General features: G+C 46.8%; 1 protein-coding gene across 2 annotated transcripts; it reads right to left on the minus strand.

The window, feature by feature from the left end:
• Nucleotides 1-1,454: 1,454 nt before the first annotated feature.
• On the minus strand, nucleotides 1,455-22,338 carry CCDC191 (coiled-coil domain containing 191). Of its 2 annotated transcripts, XM_074852804.1 has the most exons (17): nucleotides 22,190-22,338; nucleotides 21,800-21,838; nucleotides 20,894-21,032; nucleotides 18,464-18,592; nucleotides 17,748-17,926; nucleotides 17,016-17,239; nucleotides 16,094-16,250; nucleotides 13,987-14,177; nucleotides 12,977-13,226; nucleotides 11,150-11,619; nucleotides 10,546-10,640; nucleotides 8,911-8,993; nucleotides 7,440-7,541; nucleotides 6,136-6,279; nucleotides 4,779-4,931; nucleotides 4,270-4,424; nucleotides 1,455-2,792 (listed from the first exon to the last, which is right to left on the minus strand). In XM_074852804.1, exons 1-17 carry the CDS (start codon nucleotides 22,331-22,333, stop codon nucleotides 2,660-2,662), a joined length of 2,787 nt encoding a protein of 928 aa, XP_074708905.1. In that variant the 5' UTR covers nucleotides 22,334-22,338; the 3' UTR covers nucleotides 1,455-2,659. The 2 variants fall into 2 exon arrangements, 1 of the variants encoding a protein (XP_074708905.1); XR_012626688.1 differs by lacking the exons at nucleotides 1,455-2,792; nucleotides 4,270-4,424; nucleotides 4,779-4,931 and having other exon boundaries at nucleotides 6,204-6,279; nucleotides 6,443-7,541.
• Nucleotides 22,339-22,374: the final 36 nt, after the last annotated feature.

Consider the following 22,374-nt stretch of genomic DNA (forward strand, 5'->3'; position numbering starts at 1 on the left):
AGGCTTCAGCTCTGCACTAGTGCTGAATTAGCAGTAGGCAGGGGCAAAGGGGTGTCAAAGCACAGCTCCTCCTGGATCTTCTTTTGCCTCCTTGCTGCTGGAACTGTCCAGCCGAAGAGACAGGAGAATCTTTTTTAAAGCTACTAAGAATAGAAGAAAACCCTAGAAGGTTGAGAGTATTGGAGACAAAGGCCAGTTTCAGAAATAAATGTTGACTGTGCTTCAAGTTCTTTGGGGGGAGTTATGCTCTGCATAAGCAGCATTATTTTCATGGATGCTGAGTGGGAGCTGTGGGCTTTGAGGACAAAATGTGCAAGTGTGGCACTGCTGGGGACAGAATCCACAGTTCAGGAGACGATGCACCCCTGAGTAGCCAGTGGTTTGGGGCACCCTTTTAGCTGCGAGAGATGTTAGATTCAACTCCTGCTCAGCCTGTTGCTAGTGTCAAGTCATCCACTCTTCTCCTCCACGCTCCTGCTGCTCCCCTTCCAGCAGCAGCGTGTCCTGTCTCTGGCTGGCTGTAACGCTGCCTTCTCTCTAGCTGAGAAAGGATGCTCCTCACCTTCCATCCTCTGCGGCACTGTCCTCCTTAGGCTGTGAATCCAGATGGGGGGGGGGCGAGGCGGGGCTGGAGACTTTCCCTGCTGCATTTGTGGCCCAGCCCTGGTAAGGAGGAGGTTGGCAGGAAAAGGCCACTGGTAACATGGGAGCTAAGGGCTGGTTCAGAGGTGTTCTGGGGGCTCGTTAGGCGCTATGTGGGAGAGACTTCCAAGGGGAGAGAGTGTACTAAGAGCAAGCGGATTGCGGCTGCTGTGCTGCCACAGCTTGCTGCTGTCAGCACTGAGTGTGGCTCTGGCTGCACCGGGGCATGAGTGTGGTAGCTCAGCCCCCAGCTCCGCTCCTCCCTGCCTCAGTGCTCTGTGAAAGACGCTCCCCTTCAGCGGTGCCCGTTCTTCCCCACGAGACGAGTTATTCAGCCCTCTCTCAGCTTGTCGCTTCCTCTCGCAATCTGCCTTTGAATGCAGCCAGATGGTCTGTGCTCGCCCACACTCCACGCAGGCACCTTCAGCTCCCTGCGCTTGGATATCGCGCTCGTCTGACCTGCTGGGGGTCAGGTCTGTCACCGGGCTCTGGGAGATGGACGGTAAACGTGTGGTAGAGGATGGCTGTGGGAGGTAACGTGGGAGCGACGGTTGTCTTCAGACCCACACCGAGAGTCTGCCCCGCAACCTGGCTTGCGTGGGCAGGGAGGCTCTCTGACCACATCCCTGTGAGCTCTCCACACGGACAAATTCCCGATGCTAAAGCTCTGGAGCCTGCTGCCGTGCCTGGGCACCTGAGCTGTCCTACACCACTTCATCTGCAGTGCTTAGTGCTGCCCTAGGTCCTTAACCCTGGGCTTTTGTCTAGTGCCACTCAGTTGGCTTCTGACACAGCCTGCACCAACAACTCTGTTGTGTTCATTTCACGTTTGGGTTTATTGGAAACTCTCAGTGCATATACAGGTTTTAAAAATTATCTGGTACAATGGATAACAGTAACTTGTCTTCTTCCTGGCATTCCCCAAGTGCTCCCTGTACTGCCAAACGCTTTTGGAGAGAACTTTGCCTATCTTGTTGTGAGGGGGAAGTGATTCCAGATTCCTGCCTTATGCTGTTGCTAAGACAAGACATACAGTACCTTAACGGCATTACCCTGTCTGCACTATGCTGCAGGTTAAGGTTAAACAGTGATTAAAAAAGCTTTCATTTTAATCAAGTCAGCCTTAGCTTATGTAAAAATAGAGTCTGCCTTTTTCTTGGATTTTGGGGGTTTTTTTTGAAGTGCTGGATCAAGTGAAGGCCCAGGCAGACTTGCACAATACATCCTTAAATCCTAGTTTGGAAAATGTTTAAATGACGAGAAGATGGAGGCTCATAAACTTGGGATCACCGCTTGCCACCAAAATCAAAGCACTGTGTTTGTGAGTGGGCCAGTGCTGTGAACTAGGCAGTCCCTTGAAAAAGAATCCAGGTTTTAGATTGTCCATATGCGATGCTGCAATCTGGATCATTAGCAAATAGGATTTGCATAAATAGCTCTTCCCTCTCCTCCTCCCATCCAAACTTTCCTGGCACAGTTAGCCAGAAGCTGTTCTCTGCGTGGCCAAGTTGGCAGTAGTGGTTGGGGGTCAGCTGGCAGTCAGCTCTGTTTGCGCTCTCGTCAAGCTGCGTGCCCTGACCGAGTGCTGGCAACACCAAAGCACCAGGTTACTGCTTAAAGAAAAATCGGTGCAGGTCAGTTCTGTGTTTGTGATGGAGGAGGATTCATGTCAGTGCTGCAGCTCTGCCTGTGGAAATGGCCTTGGCCTGAAACGCAGCCTGGGCCAGGCTTTGGTTACTTAGGGCTCACTGCCACCAGCCAAGACACTCCTACGGAGACTTTACCCGAGGAGGACCTTGTGGGGAATAACCCCCTGAAGTGCAAAGAGAAACGGGCAGGTAAGTTTCCATCTGTGCTTAGTTTACGACAGCAGCGACCCCAGGAAGCTTCCCTTGGCTGTAAGACCCTTTGCGCTGGACAGGACTTCCCTTTGGATTTGTTTCAGTCAGCAGGAAGAAAGCACTGAACAGAATCAGACTTTCTGTCCCCTTTCCCAGTCTCCTTGGACTCTTTTCTGTCATGTTTGGAAGTTGGGGAGAATTTCAGCTACTCTCCTGCGTAGCTGGTTTCTTCTTTCCTCTCTCTCCCTTTCCTTTTTCATCAGTAATGGGTACTGCCTCCAGGCCTTGAACGCATTCAGCACGAGTCTCCTTAAAGAAAATGGGGACACAAAGAACAAAGTGACAACATGCAGATGTGTGCATAACATAACAGGTAATCAAAAGATTACTTCTGTTTAAGGGGGAACTCCCCTAAAATTGCTCTGGGATTTGTCCTTTCTGCTGCTAGTCGGGGCCGTGACATGTTAAACATCTGCATGCAGACCATTCCATTAATATGTCCATCATGCCAGGGAAAAATAACACATTGCTCTTCTCTGTTTCTTCTCCCCCAAGAATTTTGCTCCCCCCTCTAACAGGATTCATTAGCTGGTGTTTGCTTAGCACTCTGAAGGTAAAAGATGTTTCTTGAAGAATAAACAGGGTCTCTGAAAGCAGTTTCTTCAGGAAAAATGCAAGCTCGTTTGGTCCAGCCCAACCACTTGGGAGTGCAGGCAGCTGGGCTCCAATTCTTACCTGATTTTAATCCCCCCACCAAAGGTGCCTTGCCCTGGGTTCCCACAGAGGCAACAGGGAGCAACAGTCCTGTCTAAAGAATAGTTTGCTATGGCAAGGTCTGAACTGGCCTTTTGCCAGTCAGTGGGGGATGAGGTAATGAAGGACAGGTAATTATGCTCCTAATACAATGTCATACATAGCCTGAATCCAGTCTCTTCCTGGGTCTGAATTTTCCCTGGTTCTTCCACTTTGCTGGCTTGTTGGGTTAAATGGTGCACTGTTCTGCTCTTACTGACCCAGCAAGCTAGAACAGGTTCGCTCTACCACATCAGAGGTGATTCAATTTAATTCCTCCTCCGAGGTGCTGCAGATCCTGTTTGGGCTACGCACATGCGTGCAGCTGACATGCTTTCACGGTGAGCTAGGACAGCAGGCTTCTGTTTGCTGCTGAGCTTTGACAACAGGTTTTTCTTCCTGTTAAAATGCACAGCTAACGCAGTTACGGGACAGTGAGCGAACTGGGTGCGTCCAGCTCCAGTCATCGATGGTAGAACTGTCTGCTGCAGTTCTCACTGCCAAGTCAGGCTGATGAAAGATTCCTTAAGTAGGGTTTCTAGTTGATCAGTTTTGGATTTGTCAACTAAATCATCTGCTGAGGACAAACAATACAGCGTGTAATTCCTGCAACAATCATTTGGCTTGCTATAACTGTACTTAAAGAACCTCCCTAAGGCAGCTTTTAACAGAAGCTGCATGGCCAGATCTGCTAATCAGCTTAGAAAGTTTCAGCTACTTATCTGCTTTCACTGTATGCTCTTTCAGCAGATTTAAAAGTCCTGTGAAGGGTACCACTAAATTTCCTTTTCCAGGCTGCATGGAAAATTCTTACCCATAAACCCCTGCTGCTGATGTCTGTGTATATCACAGAAGCAAAATACCAGCAGTAAAGAACCTGTTTCACATGTTCTTCGGGAGCAGATAATCGACCTGTCAAAAGCAGTCTCTAAAATAATCTATAGGGTATATTAAACCTAAGTAAAAAGAACTGCTGACAAGGGAGTGCACTTACTTGTTACTGTGTTCAGTAGCAATCTTCAGCTTCTCCACTAAGGTACTTTTTTCCTCCATGATCAGATCAAACCACGCCCAGAAGTACTTCCTCATGAGCCAGGCTGCATGGAGGGTACTCACCCTCTCCTCCAGAGTGGAGAGATAATCCTTGTACTAGGGAAAGAGGACAGAGAAAGAGGTGAGAATGGCTTCTTTCCCCCAAGCCCCAGCCCAGTAAGCAGAAACAGAGACTGTGGTGGTGAAGGGTAATGGCAACAGAAGTGGAGGAAAATGAGCAGGGAGCAGGGTGAGAGTGTGCAAAGGTGGAGGAGAAGCACGTAGGAGAGCATCCTGGGTGGAGGGGAATGATGGAGAGCTGGAAGAAGGTCTCTGAAGAAGGGAATGATGTTGCTGGAATGGGGACAAGTGTAACTCGGCAAAGGTGTGTGAAGTGGCACTGTGGAGAGGGGAGGGCGTGGCAGCAGCTAGCTTGCTGGGTATTATTTCTCTGCTGTAGTGCAGGCAAACCTTTCGCCAGTTCCTGAAGCCCCGTCTCAGCAACATACGGAAATAGAAGTCCTGAGCCCGAGACACCTTCTCCATGAGGCTCCCCTGGGTGTCCCGATGCCAAGTCATCAGGCATTTCCTCTGCAGGCCCAAGCAGTGGTGCGTTTGTGCCACCTGAGTAAAGACAGCAGAGAGGGCAGCTAGTTATTTGGACTAGTGTCTAGATAAACACAAAACTACAGAAAATCAGGTGCACTAGAAAATCACCTCAGCTTTTTGGGTCCCCCAAAATGCAGAGTCTGACAGCTGGAATAATTTACAGGACAGGTTCCTACAAAGAGGGGTCAGCACAAGGAACAAGCCCAGTCTCTCTATGGGGCCACTGCTGCATCACTTCTAGAGAATATCCTTTTGGATTAGATGCTCAGTTTAACCCGAAAGCACGTTAAAGCAGAGGCAGGGCCTCTAACAGTGTAGTCCAACCCTGTCCATAATGCTGACCAGCAGGGTGGACTTTCAGAGAAGCTGCTCTTCTCCTTCCTCCCAGCTGGAGGCCTGTGTGCATTTGGTCGAGTCCTGTAAGTAGCTGCAGTCCTAGCGACTTACTAAGCTTGCCAACTTAGCCCTGGGCTCTGGCTAAGTCTTCAGGAGACAGCTGAGCGTTATTAGCCCAGCCCTGATAAGGCAGGCCAATTCAGTCATGTATGGAAATGTTTCATTAGCAGGATCTGTGTGGCAAGGTCTCCAAAGCTACCACTTGCTATTCTGCACTGAAGATGTGGCCAGGCTAGAACAGATCGCTGGATTATCACCTGTGGTGTCCTGCCCTTAGCAGGGGCCAACACTGCACGAGCAGCAGCTCCAGAGAGAGGGAAAGCCCTAGTGATGGGCTGGGATTAACTACTATAACTGCGGTGGCTTGGCAGTGTCTTACTGATTAATTTTGCTGTGGAGCAAGAGAACTGACAGGCTCATGTCACAGAATTTTATTTTTTTTTTTTGCTGTATCATGCTAAACTAACTCCCACTGTGTTACTGGCATCAAATCATGTGGCAGTTAGTGCTGCAGACGAGTGGAGGCTAACAGAAGATGACTTCTTATTAGATTGAAATTCGTTCCTTTCTCTGTCCTTTTGGTTCCTGTTTAATCAGCTATAAATACAGATGCCACCCTTGTGGGTTTCTGATGACCTTTCATGATTATTGTCAGATGGGCTGATTTAAAGAACTAATATAGGGCATGGTGTGCAGGGAGAATTTTTGCTTTTTCCATCTCTACCTGGCTTAAGAGCCCATTAAGGTTGCTGCTAAGTGCTCTATCTGTTCTTTTTCCCTTCCTCCCATGGCACCAGTCCTTTCCTTTATCCTCAGCACTTACCACCAGGTTTTCCTTGGTTTGCTCTCTCAGCCTTTTCCATGGCACCATTCCCAGCTTTCTGAGCAGAACTTTCTCATAGTGATCTCTGGCCTTTTTTTGGAGCTGCTGCTCTTTCTCCTGCCTCCTCTGCTTCTCCAGCTCTTTCTACGATACAAAGAGCAGTAGTTTTAATTCACTCTGGATAAAGAGTATGTTAAGCAATAATAATAGATTGTCATATTGGAGCTGGAGGTCCTGATCTGACAAGAAATAGGGCTCTGCATCATCTTTAGCAGTGCAGACTAGACACGACCCCATGTACTAGAACCTGTGGTAGAAAGCAAAAGTCTGTCTGGAAAATTCATCATGGAAGATGGTGGTATTTCTGGACGTTTCCTTGGGCCATGTATCGGCACGTGGCCTTCTCTCAGCACTGCAGTTTGGTGTTACTGCAGCAGACCTAATCTGTGGGTACCAGCAGTGCTGATGTAGCAGGAATCTCCTTCTGATGGGTCTTCATCAGCGTGGGGATGGGTGCTTTGGTGAGCTCAAGGAGGGCAGCTTTCTACGTTTATAAAACTAGATTGAGAACGTGTCCAAACATGATTCTGAGTTTACACACGGACCTTAGCACTTAAACTAACCTAAATAATAGGGGAGGGATGTGGGTATTATATAATTGTACAATACTACTTTTGACTGAGACTCAGGGATGAAGGTCAAACATCCTAAAACACTCAATCCAAGTAGAACAGTAGTTGTAGGTCAAATTCCTGTAGGATTTCAGATGTTATCTGGGTTATTAGCACAGCTCACTTCCAAGTAATAATACTGAAGTGGGGCTATTCCTAGGCTAGCTCCAAGGAGAGGATGCTTCTGTTCTTCAGGTGGAAAGTTGCCCTTGATGTAGTCAGGCTTGTTTACTTTTAAATCATATGTGTGTGTGACTGGTATCGTTGTGTATGCTGGAGGGGGAGCCAAGTGGAAGGAGCAGCTTGAAAGTACGCTGGACATGCTGTCCCTGTGGGGGCTTACGTGGCAATACCTCAGCAGTGAACGTCCACCAGCTGAGACCTCTGGTCCTGCTGATGAGACAGAGACAGTATATACTTCACAGTGCGTTTGGCCCACAGCCCTGCCCCTAACGTTGCCAAAAAGGGGGAAGGTGGTGAGTCTAAGCAGCGGGTGCTTTGCTGTGGAACTCTGTGCTACTCATGAAGACCTTCAGTTCACGTTACTTTGGTGCTGACTGAGTGCTAGTGGGTAAGGGCTCTTCTTCCCTATCCCTGCTAAAGGGGAAGGAAACAGGTGAGGTGTTTGGTCACCAGCTTCTGCTGCCTTCTCTCCTCCCGTCGTTTTTGCTGCTGAGCTTCTTTTTCCTCAGCCTCCTTCCTCTGTCGTGCTTCCTCTTCAGCCTTCAGCTGGGCCTTGAAATGGAAGAAGGCAAAATTTAGTTTGGCATGTGTGACCTTTTCGGAGAGTGCAGACCTCTAAGCCTTCCCAGTATTCCTCTAATATTGACCAGCACCTGAAACTTCAGAAGGAAGCAGACTTTGTCACTTATGAGACATGATCTGTGCTGGACAATGAACTGTGGGAGAGGAAGGAGGGACTGTTCTTTCTACTACCTATATATATCTATATGTCTTTCTACTACCTATAAATATAGGTCTATCTTTGTCCTAAGTCATAGTATTTGGCCACTCTTCCCCTAAAAAATTTAAACCATACACCAACTTATTTATTGATAACTTGATTGCTAAAGTCAGTTCTGAATCCCTGGGCACTGAAGTTTTACTTCTACATGCAAAGCAGCATTACAAGCGCCCAAACATTTCTTTCCCCAAACACTTAAGATCAAAGAAGTTGTTTTACTTCAGTACTGGTCATACTTGGCACAATATCCTTCTCTGAATGTTTATCTACTCCCCTTGCAAACCCCACTCTGCTTTCATTTCCCAAAGCTTTTGCTCTTGATGTATGCATCAAAGGCCTAAAGCCCAGACCAACCATAATGTGTGATTGCTATGACTGTGCTTCCTGATCTCTACGATCGTGGCAACTACAGCTGAGGAAACCAAACCGGGTGCTTGTCTGTCCACTCTGTGGTTAAAGTGTTCTCTAAGGCTCGTTTCAGCCTCCTGTGTATGTGAGTGCACCTCTCTTGGTTGGTGAAGGAAGAAATGCTGGTTGGTTTAGGACCCCAGTTCTGAGCTTTCTAATCCTAACGCAATTTACTGTCAATGTTTTCAGGAAGAGCTTAACGCCCTGGCGCTAAGAAGGCTCCTCTGTTGGATGTGCATCACAGAATTTGCGTATTAACTACGCAAACATTGTCAGCATCTTTCCTCTTCGACAGAGATTTGATAGAAAAAGATGCAGGATTTTTACTAGGTGAGACCGCACGTCCTCAAGCTGCTCATGACCAGACAGGAAAGGCAGGGGAGGGGAAACCCAGCGTTGCCAGGTCCAATCAAGTGGATCTCTGCAGGCACTGCCAGCCTTCCCATCCTGGGGTAGGTGTGAAAGAAGTGCTGGGGGTGCTAAGGAGGCTGCTTCTAGAATTGCAGCTGCATCAACATGAAGTGTCTGCCTGTGATATGGCAGGGCTAGTGCTGTCCCTGTGTGCAAATGCAGCAATAACCACTTCTTTTGATGTGTGCTGGATATCTGCTTTCTCACAAGCTGGTTTGGATAAAGGGCCTTTTCTTGGTCCCTGACTCTGGGGTTAAAACAGCATTTCCTGTAACTGGAATGGTGTGAAAGAGACTTTATTTCATCTTCCACTTCCCTCACCAATTTTTCCTCTTCTCTTTGTTGTTTGGCTGCTTCTAGTTTCTTCCTCCGTTCTGCCCGCTGAGTTGCTCTCTCCTCCATAGCTACAGAAACAGAGGACATAAGGCTTAGGGGAAATGACTATAGGATAATGGCAGAAGTTTGCTGAACAAGGATGACCACTCTACTGCCAGGCCCCCGGTGACCTGGCAATGCCAGCACAAAGGGACTTGCTTTCTGCTGCCTCCTAGGGCTGGCAGTGTCATGAACAAGGAACCCATAAATGTTTATGAGATGACTCAGGACTGCCCCGATTAGATTCACACCACCCTCCTTGGTTGGCAGTCACAGCTATGAGGCTCAGTTATGAAAGGAACTGTGTTCAGAGGTTTTATCCCTGTCTCCCCTGATTGAGTGCTAAGGCTCAGGGCACCCGATTCAACAGCAATTCCTGTGAGGTCTCCAGGAAGCTCCAATTACGTATTTAAAGAATAACTTCATGATGGAAAGCATCCCTGCCACAGTGACACACAGGTACGTGGTCCCACTAGTGAGAAACTACTGCTTAATGCTTCTTTTGGGAGATAAATTGCAATGGGGTGATCTTGCTGGCTATCAGCGAAGGTGTTACAATGCTGACGTGACCACACAGAACATGCAGTGGTGTTGAGAACCCACGATCACTGTTTCTGAAGTCGCACGGGCTGAGCACTCTGGGGGCATTTAAGTGTTTCAACCACAGTAGGTTTCCTCAGATTTTTTTTCTCTTCTTAGCTGTCCCAGAATTCTCTGCCAATGGAAAATCATTCAGTGATAACTTATTCACTGAATTTTTTCGGATCTTCAAACAAAAGCACTTGAGTGCTCTGAAAATACGCTTACTGTCTCTGAAGTGTACAGAGTTCAGGCAAATCAGAGTGAGTGATGGCTTGGACTAGGTAGCATAGGAGCTGAACACAGTCAGTTAATGACTATTAATGCCCAACTATCGTGGCCAAAAAGCTCTGATGATCCCAAAACTGTTAATTGCAATACTCCTATTCCAGACAACCCTTCATGCAGCCTGTGACCACCCACTGGTCGATATGGAAGAACATGACCATGGGATATAACAGAACCTGCTCTTAATTTACTGCATGAAAAGGCTGTGCTGCACGTTTAACGTGTATGTGCTGTTCCAGTGTGGCCAGAGAAGGGGAGATATCTCACAGAAGGTGGGGATCCTTGGGTAGGCACTTAATTCCCTTTGAAATCTCAACACCTTTGAAATACGAAGTTAGATGAAAATGACTGGTCAGTTTGTTACTTGGATGCGCAATGAAGGGAATAGGACTGACAGCAAAAAAACCCCATAGAGCTTCTCTCTCTGTGTCCTGTCACACCAGGAATGATTACAAGTATTAGGAGTAACCGCTACCACAGTGTACTAAGCGTGGACTTGAGGGGCTTGCACTGGCTCAGGTTTTACAGATGCTTGATTTAGTTGTGAAAACAGCTCACCCTCACAGCGCTGGCAGGCTGGGAAAGAGAGTGCTGAGAGAGTTTTACTTGCATACTGTCATCAGCCAGCAAGGCTGACGCAAAGAAAGAGGGAAGTTTCCAGACAAGCTGTTGAGAAAAGTGTTCTGGAATAGTCTTTGCTATCTAGAGCAATACCTTTCAGTATGGGATGAGCTGAGGTCAGCTGGCTGGAGGGCCTCCTGCCTTGCATCACTGCCTTTGTGTTTTCTGGCCCATGAGAAACAGGTGGACTGTGAAAGGAAAGAATAAAGAAATTCATCAATGAATGTGGTCAAATGATGTCTCACACCTATGGCTGAGAAACAGGCCTTGTAGTTTCTGTTCTCCATTGTGCTGCATTCTCATTCTGAACCTGTGATACACCTTTCTTCTGCTTGAGATGGGATTAATGATGCATCCTTGCAAAGCAGCCGAGTACTCAGGGCTGCTGCATGTTCTGAAATACCGAGGGTGACACTCTCTTTGTTCCTAACTAAATAAATCCCTGCTGGTACTGTGTGTGACACTCTAGTGTTGCTGTTTCTAAGTGGATCCTCTATGGATCACATGGTGTCGAGCCACTGCAAAAAGAGAGAAGGATGGAGAACTGCGGCCAGCCTGATACTTGAGGCTAAGTCACAGGTGAGAGGAAGAGCAGATAGTGCCAGCATGACTGAAGTGTGCCTGGCAAATTCTGGCTCGACTTGAGTAGGAATGAGACACGCTGACTAATTGAGCCTGCTTTATTGAGGGTATGTACCTCAAATGGGTTGTATTCTTGCATCTGGATTGTTTTTCCCTCTTCGGTTTCTCCTCCCTGGTTTGTGAAGCAGAGCTGTTAAGCGGCTGGGTTACAGCTGTGGCTTGTGCTGCCTCTTCTTTAGCTCGGCTCAGCCTCTGATTTTCCTGCAGTTCAAGGATCAGCTCTTGCTGCTTCCGAAGCTGCTGCCTCTGCTCCTCAATCAGACGTCGCTGGAAGGCATGACGGTGCTCAAAGCAGCTTCCATACACAGGAGCTGTCTTTGGACCAGGTGCCTGAAACTGCTGGGGGACAGTGGCTGTTTGATTCCTGTACACAGTCTGGTCCTGGGCACTCGGGGCTGCACGTTTTAGGGTCATCTCCCAGGCAAATTTGGGTTTTCTGTAGGAATGAGATGTGTGAACAGCATCCCAACAAGAGTGGTCTCTGGTCTGGTCAGGTTCTTTCTGTATGAGGCAAGTTTCAGTTGGCTAGGGGGAAAAAAACCCACAAAGAAATAAGGAAAATTTGGCATTGATTAAAACCAAGCACTCTTCTGCCCTTTCTACATAGCAAGTGCTTCTTTAATGCAAATCTAGTAAAATGCCTGAGAAGTAGGGGGTAATCTCAGCTATACAATTGATCCAGTTCCTAGCCAGGGCAGAGGGGCCCTGTTACGCACAAAATGGGAGGCTGTGGGAAAGAACTGTTAAGGAGCTGTGTGCCATTTCATAGGGAGGAAGAAATCCTGATCAGGCAAGAGCTGTGGCAGGAATATATCCTGACTATTTCGTTAGGGAGCACAGCTCAGGACAGCTCGTTTCTCAGGGGTTAGCTCATCTCTTGGGGAATTATCACACTCCCTTTTGGACTGTGTTGCCCCCACTCAGTGCTCAAGACAGAGGATAAAGGAAAAAACAGTTGTTGAAGTGATCTACGTGGCTGATCTACTGGACAGTCCCTTTTCAGATGGAAGAGAATTCTACAGGGTGCTGCTTCCTCAGGCCTCTTCTCCAGCTTTGATAAATATTATCATGAAACTGGTGTACAGTGGGGAATGAGGCTGTGCCTTTTCTGACACACGGTCTTTCTCTGGAGAGGCATCAGATGTAAGGTCTGCTGCCTGATTCCTAGGTCAAACCCCGAATTCAGTCCAGTCCTTTCAGCACAAATTTTACCAGTGCATCAGAAGATAAATACAGGCCTACTAGGATGATATAAGCACCATAGGAAATCAACTTTTGCTGACACTTAAGCACACGATAAGCTTGATCTGTGATATGTGTGTGTGAGGTGTCATGCTGGGATCAGGCCACTGCTGTGGTACAAGTTTTATAGACAGAAAGGAAGGGCAGGCTCTGACCTGATAAATGACCGTTTAAGGAAGCAACCTCTGATTCTCCTCTCCTACCTCCTTGTGATGTGCATTATCCTGAAACAGCCGGTGATGACTTTTTTCCCCCATGCATAAAAGCCAGAGAGCTGCACTGGCATGACAAAATCTCTCGTCATGTGGTCAAGCGTTATTCTTTTTAGTCTAAGCAGGCATCAAAGATGTAACTAATCTCTCAGCAAAAGTGATCTGGGGGTGGGACACTCATTGCGACTCACAGTGCACAAAAGGTTGCTCTCTGGCAGCATTACAGATTGTTTTTAAAACTCATCCATCGTCCTTCACGTTTGCCTCTGAATTTTAAAGACTTCTCAACAGCTGCAGGCAGGTATTTGGGGGTCACCCTGGGAAAGATTCCTCTGGGACAATGTACTCTTTATTTCAGATTGCACAAAAGAAGTACTTTGTAGGAGTACTGAGATGCCAAAAGACAAAACTACATGGGAAGGATTTACCTTGTTCTGCTGCAAATCTTGACGATGGTTTACTTCTGCTGTCCCAGGCTTGTTCACCTCCAGCGGCCTGTCCAGAGCGCCCTTCCCCAGTGACACTGCCTCCAGCAGCTGTGCCATCTTTCTCTTCGTCTCCTCCCTCTTGATCTGCAGCTTTCGTTTTTCTGTCTCCGCTCGGCTCCAGTGCTGCCACGCCAGAAAGCAGCAGCGCAGAAGCCGTCGCTGGTTGTGCTCCGCAGACAGTTGTGTCTTCCTGAATGAGAAAGCATTTGTGTTATGACAGGAGTGAGACTTCCGCCTGAAACAACTGCATCAAGTACAGCAGCCCAGGCCATGGCATGAGGCCCTGTAACTTCCTGAGTCTTTTTGTCACTTAATTCTGAAGGCCCTACAAAGCTGTACAGAGTTTCTCCAATGAGGAGTGGGAGGGCAGAAAGGATGCCCGTTATTTTGAAGTAAGTTTCCCTAGTTCACGTTTTTCTGTGTCATCCTTGGGCTGCAGGATAAGTGCAGAAGAGTTATCCTGTTCCCTTGCCAGCTGCAGAGGGGGAAGCAGCAGCGTCTCACCACACAGCCTGCTAGACACCTGCAAGAGCAAAATTTTCTCTAGCTGATAGGAAATCCATCCAACAGCCTCCTTAACGAAAGGCATTGGCCAAAATGATCTCTGCTGTATGACTACTGAAATAGGAAATAACTATATTAATCAGGAATAAATACAGCACCTCATAGTCTCTGGGCTCCAGAGCAAGGGTGAGATTTCCAGGAAAGACACCTACCGAGAGCGTGAGAGGCAGGCTTGTTGGGCAGTGCTAAAGCTCGTGTTTATCTCTGTCCTCCTTTTCATCCGTGCCACAACACCTCTGTCAGACTGCAGGCGATGTAGCAATTTTCTCAGAAAGCTACTGTTTTTCTCCTGCTGGCTAACTGGCAAGCCCCTTTTACAGTCCCTGATCACTGCGCTGCCCAAGTACTGCTGCAGCAGGGGGAATTCCACAGGGTAGGGTCACTACCTGTTTTGATCTTGGAGATGAACTTCCAATTGCTGTGTCTCCTGCTCTACTTTCTGGGCCCAAGTATAGTTTCTCCAGGCTCGCAGGGCCTTCAGTTGGCATTTCCAGTCAGCAAGGGCTCTGGCTTTTCCCATTTTAATTCTGTGCTCCAGAATGACTTTCAGCCAAGCAGAGAAATGTCGTTGCATGCACTACAAAGGGAGAGTTTCAGAAAACCAATGAGCAAGATACAGCCCGTCACACAAATGCTGATCCTTTCCACCCTTCCCCTCATCTGACTTTGCTTTCTGAGACTGTTTTTAGAATCCCCACTTTCAGCAATTATCTTGAGGGTAAAAAAAAATAATGCAGAGCATGTGCAGGTCTTCTACAAAAAGCAGAAAGAGACTAGAAAGATAACATCATGGGGCTCTATGCTTTTCAGTGAAACATACTTAGTTCACCAAGTGTAAAGGAATAAAATGGGTGAGGAACACAGACTTTCTAGAGGCAGGAAAGACATTTCAAAATCTAGAAGATGTCTCAGATGCTACAGGTAAGAACCCTTCTGTGGAGAGCAGTTCACAAATATATCCATGGTCCACTTGTGCTTTTTGTTTTTTTTAACTTAGACAAAAATCAAGACACTTCCTAGAGGGAATTTATGACAAAACTGACGCTCACCCTCCTTCCAGTAGGAAGCCAAAGCTTTCCCCTATTGTGTAATTAGACTCGCTGCCTCTGGGAGTGATTTACATTGTACAGAACAGCAATTTGCTGTCTAATCTACCCTGTAATTCTCGCCCTGTCACTGCAGACACTGTTCATTTTGATCCTCCAAGTAGCTCAACTCACAGGACTCAGCTGTTCCCCTTTTGTCATAATGCCTTGTTTTAATTGCATTCCTCTCACTCACTGAAATCTCCAAATGGAGACTTACAAAAAGGACAAAATATCAATGCATTAGCCATTTCTTTCTGCGTGAGGAAAATAATCAAAGTGTCACTATTGCTTAGCTCAGCTAAGCCGTGGCTTCTCACATTATGCCAGCCCTAAATTGTCCTGTGGTTTCATTCAGGCTTATCTTCACAGCTTAGACTGTGCTGGAGAGAGGTTGTGTACTGCTAAACAGTAGCCAAGCTCAAATCCAGCAGACAGGGACATGAAGTGAGCCATGGGGAGAATCACCATAAAAGCTATGGGATTCTTTTATTAAAAAATATTAAAAAATTCTAGATATCTATATCTAGACATTAACGATGATGACTGCTCTATTGATTAAAAACATTATGTGATGGACAGCATTCATACCTGCACTCAGGGAAATGTATTCCCTTTGCTGAGACTGCCCGTATAAAATTATTCAGTACAAAAAGATTGCTCTTTAATTGCAAATATTTGATACAACTAAGTGTTTAACCCAGAGCTGACCATGGTATCAGAATAATGAGGGTAAAAGAAATAAGTTCCTACTAAGAATTACTGAAGTCTGCACATCTGCCTCAAAAGAGCTGTTGCAGTATCTCAGAATATCCTACTGCACCCAGTGGGACTGGATCCTTGGGGAGCCTGTTACTGTGGATGTGCTGGCACGCTTCAACTCTTGGAGACCCAGCTCAAAACTCCTCCCAGGCCCCAGCACTTCTCTCCTCTTTCTGCTCCCTGCTCCTGCACCAGGGTCTGCAAGGCAATCTTTAAAATACCTTCCCATACACACAGTAAGGGCTTCTCAGTACCTTTTGTGTCACTTCCCCCCCTTTTTCCTTACTCAGGAGAAAAAAAAACCCACCTTGCTCCACTGCCTCCTCTGTACATCTGCCTATTTCTCAGTTGCAGAAGCCTTTATTTGCACAGCTGTCCTGATAGCCACATCTTTTCCACAATTCTAAGAGAAACCTCACCCTGAGTACACTTGAGGCACAAGACATGCTGGGGATGGAAGCTCAGGATTTCTTACTCCTAGTTTTACAAGATACTTTTTGCCCTGCTCTTCTACTTTCCTGGTATCAGGAATGGGGCTTGGAAGAAGTAAAAAATCCTGATAACCAGGACTTTTTACTTCAGTTTTGCAAATGGTAGCTGAGGGCAAGATAGCTCAGAGTCTCAGATAAAGAAGGGTGATGCTCACTCTCTGCTTATTGGAGTGAATCCTGCGCAGCAGCTCCTGAGCCTTTCTCTGTTTCTCATCTCCTTGCTCTTCTTTCTTCAGGACCAGGGCTGGTGATGCAGTAATAGATACCTCCTGCATTGACAGCTTCTGACTTTTTTCTTGTCCCTTCCCCTCCCTGGAAAGTGAACAAACATGCAGATCTAATGCAATGAGGAAAGTACTGTAGCACAGATTTCACTCTCTTTTGGGCCAGCCCTAAGAGAATCACCTCTACAGCTTAGTTGCTGATTATTTAACTCAGCCTTCTTAGAAAAGAGCCTCTGTCATTGCTTGGGGTCCCAGAGATTAAACAGTCAGGAGCATCTCCAAAATATAGCAGGCAGAAGAAAATAGTAAGATTTCAGTAAAGCACTTGCAATGAGAAGATTCAGGATCCCAGGACTGCCTAAGTAAATAAATGGCATCCCTACAAGTCACATCTCTGTGACAACCCAAGCTCAGCAGAAGCAAAAATCATGTCTCTGCAGAATTCTCAGCCAAGAATGCTCTTTATTCTCTCATAGCAGAGGAAGTATTGTAAGTGCTAGACTTTCAACACAGACTATTCTTTTTTTTTTTTTTTGGTGTACTGGCTTTCATGATGCATTAGACACTAACGAGGCTGGATGTGGCCACAGAGTTGATGGAGAGAATGGATGGTGGTGCAAACACACTGCTACTTTGTGATTCAGTGTACAAACTGGTAATGGCTGAGGGGAGGCCACTAATGATAAACTCTGCCTTTGACGTTGGTAACAAAGGAATAAAAGGTTTGAGGAGAGTTCGGAGACAGAGGAATAGCAGATGTTTCCTTTGGGACCACCGCTCCTCTTACATTTAGCAAAAGGAGCTGATAAGTGTTGTTCCCGTGGTTCTTTCCGTGCCCCCCTCTCCCTCTTACATTCTCCGTGCTTCTGCCGTGGTGTGCCTCTTCGCAGCCATTGCCTTTCGCAGCTTCACCATTTCCCTCTGGATCTCCTCCTCCTCCTTCTTGGCCTTCAGGGCCTTCCTTCTGTCCTCCTCCTGTGCTTGGAGCCTGGCCTCAAACAGAGCTGATTTCTTCAGGGACTTTTCTTGTCTCTGAAGCTCTAATGCTTTTTGACGCCTCATTCGGTTTTCTTTCACCTGGGAAGGAGGAAATCAGCGAAAGTCAAAGCAGATGCCAAAGGCTGAAGAATTTGAGGTTCACTGTACACTGACAGGGTGAGTCACAATCCACCTTTCACATGAAGCAAGCGACCCTATCCGTAGCTGGCACTGACTGGACTGGGTCTGCTCTCAGACCAGCAAAAAAACTCCATTCAAGAGCGTGAGGTTAAACCAGTGTTACTTGATGGGATCAAACTCAGAACCGACTGCCATGGTGGCTCCTCCCGTCAGTCTTCGGAAAGGGGGAAAACCCGAACAGATGTAGTAAAAGTTGGCTGTGCAAGCTACTGTGAATGGCTAATGTGCACATGGAAACGCAGTAATGTTTCAGCTAAACTGTGGAAGAGTATCCTTGGGTATTTGCCTCCAAGTCAGAGATTATTGCAGGTTGGGAGAGAATACTGGGGAAGTATCAGTGAGCATTTACTCTAATCCTATAATCCTCCATTTTATTCCTTTTAATTGCGCTGCCTTGCCTGCTCACCTGCTTGTGTCTAAGCTCCATGATTATTCGTGGATCTGCACATTTTTGGTTTTCCTTGATGTCTTCAAGTCTAAGGTCTTCCATTATCCCACAGTTCACATCTTCACTCTGCAAAAGATGCTGTAGGTATTCTTGGACAGAAGAACCTTCTAATTCATGTTCCAGATAGCTGCACAAGTCTGAAATGAGGAATTCAGATTATCTCAGTCTCATCTGAAATGAATAAACCCCTCTGTCTCAGATCACAAAGCCTAACGTAATCAAAGGGATCACTTTCCCAGACTGTGAATGCATTTCTGATGAAAGCAGACACACTGACTGCACTCCATTTATCCCCAAAGAGTCTTAATCAGTCTCCCATTGAACACGCTAGAGCAGTAACAACCCTTCGCCCATCTTTTACTGCCTTGTCTCTGAGAATCTCAAACGGCTGTATAAATTTGACAGGCCTCACAGGTACCCATAAACAAAAGAAATAAAATTCCTCTTTTACAAAGGGAGACATCGAATGGTTATGAGGTGCGTTTGTGCAGCCCTACAGCAAGCTGTTGTGAGAGCTGGGGGAGAAAAACCATCACCTCTGATCTTGTTTCTACCGAGCCCACTATCCTGGCCTGAAAGCAACTTTTACCTCTCAGTCTGCCAAGCCATGAGGCCTGGCTCCCTTCCCCAGCACACCCTCAGAAAGGAAGCCAAGAACTCCGTTGTGCTCTCACCATCAAACCGCTCATACTTCAGAGGGGCTGCCGAAGGCTTTTCCAGGACAGAGTCAACTTCCTCTTCTCCATCGCTCATCAGCTCCGGTTGCAGTTTGGACTTCATCCAGTTCCTGAGCAGCTCTTGGGCTACAAGAGGAAAGAGACTGATGACTTCACTTGCTTAAAAAATATATGGGTAAGTGTAAACTAGCAAGACTGTCTCTGGGATAGTTATATCGCATGCTGGGAAGGCTGTCTGAAATGACTGAAAGCTGATCTGCAACAGAAAATGGAATAAGGCTAATAGTTCTGTTCTCATCTTAATTTATAAAAGAACAGGAAAAAAAGGTGGCACTTTCTCCCTGTCACATACATCACAAATGAATTCTTCTCCACCTCATCTTTCCTACAAGATTCTGTGGACATTCAGATCACTTGTATGATTATTACAGCATTTATCAAGGAGATGGAATTCACATGAGGTAATTCATAACTCAGATAGCTTTCATACGTTTTACCACTGCACTTGCAGACACTTAGATATTTTCCACACGGCCAGCCAAGGTTGTCGTATGTTAAATACAAAAAGAACCACTGTTTGGACAAATGTTTGCTTCATGTGTACAGGTTAACCTTTGCAAGTACCACAGCTCCAGGAACAACTGGTGAGTCTAGATTACAAATCTGTCAGGTGGCAAGCTTCACCAGGGACTACCTGTACTCAGAATTAAGACTGCAACTACAGGAATGCACCCGTGATGGATTTGGTACCCCTCAGTGAGCTCAAATGCCTAATGAACAAGCGGGTATAAAGTCCTTCATCAGACTTTATTTGCATCTCTGCTCTTCTGTGGAAAAACTCAAAAATTCCTTTTTCAGAGTCCCTGCTCAAAAACAAGGGCAGCTAATGTGGCTGCTGCCTCAACAAACCACCTGGCCTCGCCGCATGCGTGGCCAAGCTGTTGCTGAAGCAGAACGCAGGGTGGGGACCTTCCAGGCATCAGGAGCAGCCCCACGAGCAGCTGAGCCATCCGTGCAGTGAGGATGGGCAAAGGGCAGGGATCTCAGCAGCCACTGCAGGGCAAGTCATCCCCTCTCAAGGCACACAGGTCATAGACGGGGGAGCAGCTGCTCCAAATCTCTAGCTCTAACACAAAATGAAGATGCTCCCATTGAGTCCTGGTATTTCTAAGGCAATAAAGCCTTTTAAAAACTTCATTAAAAAAGAGTTTTTTGAAGAAAACATAAATCTAATGTTTATTGTCCTTCAGATCACTTTTGTTCTCTTTCATAACCTCTCAGGCCAGCTCAGGAACAAGGAAATATATCTGATAACAGAAAGAAGAGAGAAAACCAGCTTATCACTCAGGGAAAGGTTACTTTTTTGACTGGGAAACATGAGCTCCTCATAACTGGAGTAAGAGAGTTTTGGCACTTCTCCTATCAATACCTTTCTTTGCAAAGTGGACTACGTGTAGTTAATATCATTAAGTATTCTAATACTGGATTCCAGATAAAAGGCTTTCAGTTGAGCTGGGAACAATCCTGAGGGATTGGTAGCTATAAAAGGGGAAACCCTAGCAGAGAAGAGCAAACAAAAATAACAAAGAAACATAAGGAAAGCAAGCAACTTTTCCACCAACTGCAAAGCCTTTTGAGGCACTCTGCTGTATGATGCATTCAGACAGCGCGCTGTAAGCAGATAGGTGTATTCTGTGCTATTAGCTGAATCTTTGATGATTCCAAGTGAAAAAGCTGACTTCCTGTATGGAAGCAGATGCCCTTGAGATGTGTGTTCACTCCATTCCTTAAGGCTCACTTTTGAGTCTTAAAAAGAATGGTTAACTCAGTTTTTAAAATCCTGTCTCCTATCAGCTTTTTACACTGCCCATGTACTTCTAGCACTGATGAGTGATAATTTCCCTCTTTTTTTTTTTTAAATGTACTGCAGTTTTATTTTCAAATTTCAGTAAGCACTTGTAGTTGCAGGCATTACAAAGGGAATATTTAGTTAGCTAAGTAGCAAGGAAAATTTTGCATGGGAATCAAAGCAAAACCACACAATTATTCGTAGATGTGAAAGTTACACAGAGCAACTCCATTTTCACATCTGGCCTGCTATCAAAAATATGTCAGGTAATTTCATCCGGTTTATTATAGCCCACTAACTTGCATTTCACCATACAGTGTGTCTTGAAGGGCAGAATTCATCCTCATTTTGACCAGGAGACAGAGTTTATCCTTCTCTTAGGTATGCTAATTAAGATCTACCTTAAACTCCAGCATTTGATTCTTCTTATGTCTTTCTCCATTAGATGAAAGAAACATTACTATGAACTGTTTCTTACAGTCTCAAGCTTTTCAAGAGCCTGTTCAGACCAGAACCATGATGCTGGATCAAGAACAGTTCATTTGATGCAGATGGTGGCAAGCAGTATTTCAGCTCACCTTCCTCACAGACCTCATGATCTTGCAGCTGTTCCACAGTTTCCAAACTTGTCACAGGACCACGAGGCCCCTGTGGATACCTTGACTTCTGAAGGGAAAAAGCTTCAGAGACAGCATAATCGGAGGCTTGGTCCAATCGCTTTAATTTAAAGAAAGGAAAACATATATAAGGATTGCTGGATATTAATTTTTAAACTTTCTATATCCAAGTTTGCCTTCCAAAGAGAGCAAACATCAGTAGGAATGTAACACAAGACAACATGGCTGTTAAAAGAAGCAGATTTCTTTTGAAACCAACTGCTCGATTAACTGGAGAAATTTGACTTAGAAATCATTAAGTAATAAGCATTTATTTTGCAATTAGTGCCAATCATAGTGACTGGAGAACATAGGGAGAATGCAAACACCCAGCCCCTGGGGGCTAGATGGAGACTTGCTGAGCTAGTCCCCACCAACCACTAACTATAAAATTTGGTATCAGCATGTTGTCATAACCAGGCTGGCCATTGAGTGATTTTCTGTCCCACATTCATCTCTCCAAGGTGTAAGTGGTCCTGGTGTGTCACTATGTGTTTTCACACGTAACACGTCACAAGACAGCCCGCATTTCTGCAGAACTTCCTTCCCTTTGTGCTAGGGCAACCAGAGCTGCATCAGGATGCAGATGCACACTCCAACCTGCTGCAAGAAGCAGGCTGAGGGTGGGAGCACAGCGGTGCCCAACGAATCAAAACAAAGGGAAGTTCACCCTAGAATTCATTTTCCTTGATCTCAGGTGGTTGTGGATGGAGGAGATGGTGCTTGGGGTAAATCTCTTTGCATACAACCTGCATGAAGTCTGGTGCGACCCACGAGTTTTACACATAGCAACAAGGTACCTTACTCTTAGTGTGCTAGTTACTTCACCTTGATCCAGTGTTCCAAGTTATCAGAGTCAAACTTCGGCTGGAAATAAGAAAAAAAATAATTGTTGCAACCACCTGCCTCTTCTTTTTTTTGAACTAGAGTTTAACGCTGCCAAGCTCAGCACCCTTCGCTCGAGCGCAGCGCGGACTCCCTGGCACGTCAAAGGGCCGCTGCTGCTGCAACCCGCCCACAGACCTGGGAAACCTCTTTTATAAGCCCGACCCCGCTCCTAAAAGTGGCCGGGACCCCTCGGGGCCGTGTGGGGTGTCCGCAGCTCACCGCCCTCTGGCCCCGCCGCCATTTCAGCCGCTGGGGGCGCGGCGGCCGCGCACGGCCCCTCACCCCGAGGGCGCCCCCTAGCGCTGTCCGCGCCCCGCCAGGCCCCGTTACCTCCGGCCTGTCCCCGGCGGGGCGGCGCCGCCAGCGGTAGAGCTGCGGCCTGGGCCCCGGGAAGGCCGCGGCCACCCCCGCGAGCCGCCCGCCGCGCCCGGCCCGTCCCGCGGCGTCCCGCGCCGGGAGCGGCTTGGCCGCCATGGCAACGCGGCTCCCCGCCGGCGCGGGGCGGAAGGGAGGGG

This window comes from Strix uralensis, chromosome 2, assembly GCF_047716275.1.
Source record: "Strix uralensis isolate ZFMK-TIS-50842 chromosome 2, bStrUra1, whole genome shotgun sequence".
Classification (NCBI taxonomy): Eukaryota; Metazoa; Chordata; class Aves; order Strigiformes; family Strigidae; genus Strix; species Strix uralensis.

What these genes read in the sequence shown, in the direction of transcription:
- CCDC191 (XM_074852804.1), bottom strand. Translation starts at nt 22,333, where the DNA reads ATGGCGGCCAAGCCGCTCCCGGCGCGGGACGCCGCGGGACGGGCCGGG. An exon ending in AAGAATACAACCCATTTGAG is followed by an intron (nt 10,641 to 11,149) that starts GTACATACCCTC and finishes TTCCTTTCACAG; the next exon opens with TCCACCTGTTTCTCATGGGC. An exon ending in GCTACTGAACACAGTAACAA is followed by an intron (nt 2,793 to 4,269) that starts GTAAGTGCACTC and finishes ATTTTCTTTAAG; the next exon opens with GAGACTCGTGCTGAATGCGT.